The sequence below is a fragment of the Halyomorpha halys genome, unplaced genomic scaffold (assembly GCF_000696795.3).
Source record: "Halyomorpha halys isolate HHAL.00 unplaced genomic scaffold, Hhal_1.1 Scaffold323.1, whole genome shotgun sequence".
NCBI classification, from domain to species: domain Eukaryota; kingdom Metazoa; phylum Arthropoda; class Insecta; order Hemiptera; family Pentatomidae; genus Halyomorpha; species Halyomorpha halys.
In genome coordinates this window covers 628500-634926 of record NW_027106378.1, presented here as the reverse complement: position 1 = coordinate 634926, position 6427 = coordinate 628500, and the positions used below count along the sequence as shown (strand labels likewise).

At 33.6% G+C, this 6427-nt stretch overlaps 1 protein-coding gene across 1 annotated transcript in view; it reads right to left on the bottom strand.

Annotated features, from left to right (window-relative positions):
- The window catches only part of LOC106681266 (uncharacterized), a 26251-nt gene that overhangs the window by 11850 nt on the left and 7974 nt on the right, over positions 1 to 6427 (bottom strand). Inside the window, exon 3 of the mRNA XM_024360074.2 lies at positions 1044 to 1148. Within this exon, the coding sequence (XP_024215842.2) occupies positions 1044 to 1148 (105 nt within the window). The remainder of the gene's footprint in view (positions 1 to 1043; positions 1149 to 6427) is intronic.

The window sequence follows — 6427 nt, the reverse complement described above, 5'->3', positions numbered from 1 at the left end:
AAAAAAAAAAAAAGAGAGAGAGAGAGAGAGAGAGAGAGAGAGAGAGAGAGAGAGAGAGAGAGAGAGAGAGAGAGGATAAAGATAATGTAGTGACATGTCAACTTATTCCGATGCCAGGCAGATCGGGGAGATTGGATAAGACATACATGGAACCTCTTGAGCAGGAGTGAGCTACGGGTTAGTGGAAGAATAAGGTGAATAAAGTGAAATTTCATGTAACTCCACTTTTCAAAAAAGAGGAACATATGTTTTTGTCGTTGGTTGTTTTTTAATGAATGGACATTGATGTCAAGTCTAGTGTATTTTTTGGTTTCTCTGTGAGCTGAGTTAAGTTTAACTCTCTCTCTGCCACGACCAGCTGAGTGCAAGTACGTACGCGTTATTGTTCACCTTTGGACATAGATAACAATTGTATGTATTTTAATTGTAGGTTAGACTATAAGTTAGTTATAAGTACATAGATATATATTTAGGGATAGGATAGATATAATTAGAATAAGATAGGACAGGGCCTTTGTTAGTTAAGAATATTCTTTTTAATTTACAATTAGTTTAAGTAAATCTGTATTTCAATAAACGTGTTACATGTCCTGCTTTGTATTTAATATATATAATATTAATATCTTCACTTCTCCTTAGCACAGCCATTACTCTATATTTTCTTACTACCTCTTTGGACCTGAACGTGGTCCCGAAACGTTGTACAATGTTATGAATATTTAATAAATATTTCATTCAAAATGGAAGTCATTAACCTCAAAAAAATTTAAATGGATTGACTCACCAGACTTCCTATTGAGATAATCCAGATTCATTTTTTTTAAATTTATTTATTTGTTTTTATCTTCATTTTTTTACTTTTATCATGCCACAGGCGTCGATGACCAGAGGGTTTTACGCCTTTAAGCAACAATCAACAACAACAACAATATTTCTTATTATCCCAATGCTTCTTTAGAAGTGAAGTTCATACGTATTGTTAAAATATAAGATTGTAAAACAATAAAACTAATTAATAATAAAAAAATCTAGTAATTTATTACCAAATCCGTGAGTCTTTGGCCCATGTGTGCAAATAAAGCTACGAAGCAGACCTCCACTAAACAGATGATCATCGCACCAATCGTAGTACCGGGAAATTCATCAGTCTGCGAAAAAAAAAATATCGATTATTAACTCGATTTTATTCATTACTCAGACACAGCTTTTAACTTTCTCAACAGGTCTGTTCTCTTAGCGATCACACGGTACAGTGGTTCCTGAAGCTAGTCGGGTATCACAGAAACTGAACGATAACAAAATACAAACAATTTATTCAAACTAATCTATAATTTTATGGAATACTACGGATAATTTCACTGAATTTGCATTGAAAATTGCATATTTGCATAATCTAGAGAGTATTAAGTGAGTTAAATTTGATTTAAACAAGATTAGTTAAGCGTTCCATACAGTATTATTGTAAATTAAACAATTAATTTCATGAGTAGTACATATGGTTATTTTATTCAAATTTTTTAAAAACCAGTAACTATATAAAATTGTAATATCTTTATGATTTTATGTAACTCGACTTAAATCAATAATCAAAATAAAATAGTAATAATAATAATAAAGCCCTAACGATTTCGAAGGTTCGATGACGATACCACCAATCGCTCTCTACATACATCCTTCCAGTGATGTCCCCCCCCCCCAAACCCAATTCTACTAAATCAGTTTTAACGCAATCCTCCCATCTACGTTTCGGTTTATTCATCGGGCGTTTACCCGTTGGCTCAGTGTTTATGAACAACCTTATTCGCCGTAATGTTATAACATGAATTATATGTATCCGGGGCAGGACCCTTAATTCAGTGTTGTGTAGTCTTCTAAATTCTTCAGTTAATTCATCCTATTTTGGTCCGAATATTTTAAGTAATGCTTTATTTTCGAAAACCTTAAGGCGCTGTTTATCTTTTAATGTAAGAGGCCAGGTCTCGCATCCTTAAAGAACAGTGGGAAGGATAATAGTTTCGTAAATTCTAATTTTTAAGTTTTTTGATAGAAGGCGTGAGCTAAGCAGTTTCGACATGGAAAAATAACAAAAATTTCCCGCTTTCAACCTAGCTTTTATTTCCTCATCAATTTCGTTTTTATTTTTGTTTACCGTAGAACCTATATACTTAAACCTATCTACCTCTTCAAACGGATTTCCTCGCGTTTCTACTGCTAACCATGTATTTTATTTTATCCGTACTTATTTCAAGACCTTGTTAAAGTAAAATAAAATAGTAATCTAACTAATTCACATTATAAACACTTTTGGTCAAACCACACACAATCAGTGGTCATATAAATTACCTATATGAATATATAGAGAGATAAGAGGCTTATCTACCTATTTCATCATGCTTCATTTATTTATTTTTTTTTTTAATAATTTATTTATTGATAGTTACAACTGTATACATATATACACATCAAGTAAATTTGCTGTAAATGATATTATGACATGATAAAAACATGTGGAGAATCTACCCATTGATAGAACTCTAAAAACATTTCTAAAGGAGAAGATCTCGAGGCCATCTACTTTTCAGACGTCTAGGAGGATTATTAGGTAATGAAGGAGAAGCCAGGTTAGAAACGAGTTTGGTTGGTTGGGAAGTTTCTTATGGAAGAATTGGTATCTGGTTCTGGCCAAATCGGCAACATATGGGACATTGAGGTCCTGATGGATGATTTGATTTGTGACAAAGTAAGGAGCATTAAGGATTTTACGCTGTAATGATTGGATTCGAGAGGAATTAGATGGTTTAGTGGATCCCCATAGCTCAACTCCGTATGTCCAAATAGGCCTTATAATAGTCATGTAGATCAGTCTTTTGTAATGGATTGGAAGTTTGGACCGTTTGTCTAGTAAATATTGTAATAGTCGGAATCGACGAGCAGTTATCTGTCTTTTCAGTCTTGTATGAGGATTCCATGTCAGTCGTTTGTCCAGATTTAGCATTTATTTTTAAATTCATTATTTACAGTCTGCTCCATCCAAATCCGAGAAGCAGTCATCAATACTCCTGATTGCGGTGATTGAACAATCAACGTATTTAAGAGTAAAATATTTATATTTTACTTATCCATCGTATTGTTTCAGCTAATAATAGAAGGATGAAAAAAAATTTAATTAAAAAAAAAATCAATTTGGCTCTAATTCTCCTTTTCCCATTTTAAATAAATCATTGTATTCATATCCAGTTATTTGAAGAGCCAGATCAAATATTCTAAAAAACATTTCTTCGACGGAGGAAGATATCAGGGCCGTTGGGAAAGTACAACCTACTAAAAATACTAATACCAATACTACTAATAATACTAATAATACTAATACCAATAATACTAATAATACTAATACTAATAATACTAATACCAATACTACTACTAATACTAATACTAATAATACTAATACTAATAATGCTAATGCTAATGATAATACTACTAATAATAAAAAAAAAATATCAATGTCTGTTTAACCTAACGCTTTGAACAGACAGGAGGTCCTGATTTGTTCTTTGGCCATTTATTATCACTTAATATCATTATTATTAATATTATTTATATTTATTTGGTCACGACCTTTATTTAATCTCAACTTTCTTCTTTATTTTCCGTCTATTGTTGTGTTTAAATTTTGTGTTCCCACAACTACTCTTCTGTTTTTTGTTTTTTTTATAAGCGCCTCCTGCACATTTTTAACCTTATATTTTACGTAATTTTTTTATTCTTATCATTGTTTATTCAAGTTTATTTTTTATAATTACTATTTTATGTCATCCTTTCTTCTATTTAATTATAATTTTATTATCACTTATTATTTATCCTACCTTAATTTACCTTTTTTGTATCTTATTGCTGTAATGTTCTTAGTTGTCTTTATATCTTTTTAGCCCTGATGAAGACCTGCAAAGTGGGGCGAAACGTCGGATATTAAATAGTTAAAAACTATTTGTTCTTTTTTGACCGCAACCTTGACCATCTTCTTCATTTTAGTTACACGGTCAACTATATATATAATACTATTAATAATATTAATCTTTTAGTTTGTATTTGGTACAATGTCACTGACTTAACAATTCTGCCAGATCATATTTTACTTTTATACTCGTTGAACACATTCGATACTAAGGACTCCATCTTAACGTCATACGTCCAACGCTGCTCCATGGTGCACCATTCATGCGACACCTCTACAAGACTACGCTCTCTGAACTTCAGAGTTTCCAGAACTCCCTCCTGAGGCGAATAGTCAGAGGAACTTCTATCCATCAAATTCTTTGATGAGCTGAATGCCTGTGCCAACCCTCTATTCCGTGAGATTGCCCCTCCACCAAGACCTGGGAGGTGGCAAAGCATTGTCCCCTTGGGAGGGACTTCTGGCTCTGAAGCCTGAAGTCATCACTTCAACACCACCAACAGGAATAGCCCCTCACTATTCCTAGTGAGCATCCAGGCAAACATATGCCATCATTGTTGACACTGCCTTCAGCGGACCCAGCAACCATTCCTATAATGCCATCCCGACAAAACAAGAAAATGAAATAGCCGGTAAATTTGTAATTGCCTTTTTGTAATTGCATATTTGTAAATGCCTTTTTCTTAGCTCCAGAAGGTAAGAAAAAAAACCATTCACTACAAAAAATGTTTATACACTACGATAATCAGAGCAATTTGGGACATGTGGATTTGAGCTCTGGGACTCTACCAAACCATCAAATTCCTCCCGCATCCAATCCTTACAATCCAAAATCCTACGTAAAATCCTCGATGCTCCTTATTACGTTACAAATAAACTCGTCCACAAAGACTTTAACATCTAATTATCTTACTATTTCATAATGTTCTTAGTTTGTTTTTGTAGCTATTTAGCACTAATAAGGCCCTACAAAGCTAGACGAAACGTCGGATAATAAATAGTTGTTAACTATTTTTGTTCTTTTTGACCGCAAACCTGCCCGACAATCTTCATATTTGAAATTATATATATATGTAATTCTGAAGAAAGTAGATAGTAGACGATTGTTAAAACAATAGTTTATTATAAATAAAAGGTTGCAGAGCTATGACAGAAGTATTTACATCAAATACATCTCTATTCTACTTACCTAAAACAATAGAATAGAATAAAAGTCCCTTCCTACAGTTTTAGTTAATCAAATAATGAACTATTACACTTAATTGAAACATTCATAACAAAGTTACTAACATATACTAACAATTATCAATTGAAAACAAAAACAAAACATTTTATGTAACCTCCTCCTATTAGTTCATCTGGGCACCGCTAGGGGTTGTTCCAGTATAGCAGCATCTGAGATAGACAACCAACCTACTGTTGTGCACTAAATGGCTTTTCAAATTCTAGCTGCTCTCAGTATTTAAAAAAATATTTTTTTGGAATCTGACTTCGAGTGGGTGTTACTACAAAAAATTAGTATACACTACGATAATCAGACCAATTTGGACATATGGAATTGAGCTCTGGGGCTCCACCAAACCATCAAATTCCTCCCGCATCCAATCCTTACAATCCAAAATCCTACGTAAAATCCTTTATGCTCCTTATTACGTTACAAATAAACTCATTCGCAAAGACCTTAACATCCCATTCGTTGCATAACTGGCCCAAAACAGATATGCGTCTTTTCATTCCAAACTCCTTGACCATCCTTACCCATTAATTCATAATCTTTCATTCTTAACAATCCCTGATAATCCTCCGAGGCGTCCGAAATGAAGATGGCCTCGGGACCTTCTAATTTTTTTTTAATAATTTATTTATTGTTATTTAAAACTGTATACACATATATACAACAAGTAAATTTTCTGTAGGTGACATAATGACATGATACAAACATGTGGAGAATCTACCCACTGAAAGAACTCCAATGACATTTCTAGAGAAGATCTCGAGGCCATCTTCTTTTCACACGCCTAGGAGGATTATTAGGTAATGAAGGAGAAGCCAAGTTAGAAACAAGTTGATTTGGGTGGTTGAGATGTTTGTTATGGAAGGAACGGTATCTGGTTCTGGCCAAATCGGCAACATATGGAGCATTGAGGTGCTGATGGATGAATTGATTTGTGACAAATTAAGGAGCATTAAGGATTTTACCTTCTAATTTAAATTAATGTTTGAACTACCACCGATGGGTGGTTCCTTCCCAAGTTTTTCAAGTGTATATGAAACATATAACATATTTACTTATTATATAATTTTGTACGGACGAGAACCGGTGTGTTCAACGTGGTATGGCCGTTGGCAAATTATTTTGTACCCCAATGATGCGGCTATATTCTCCACCTATCGGTCTAAAGGTAACAAAGCGTCAGGCAGTGATGGTATCCCTTGGAAAGAACATCGACCCCCGGTGCCCAACGTGCGGAGTTC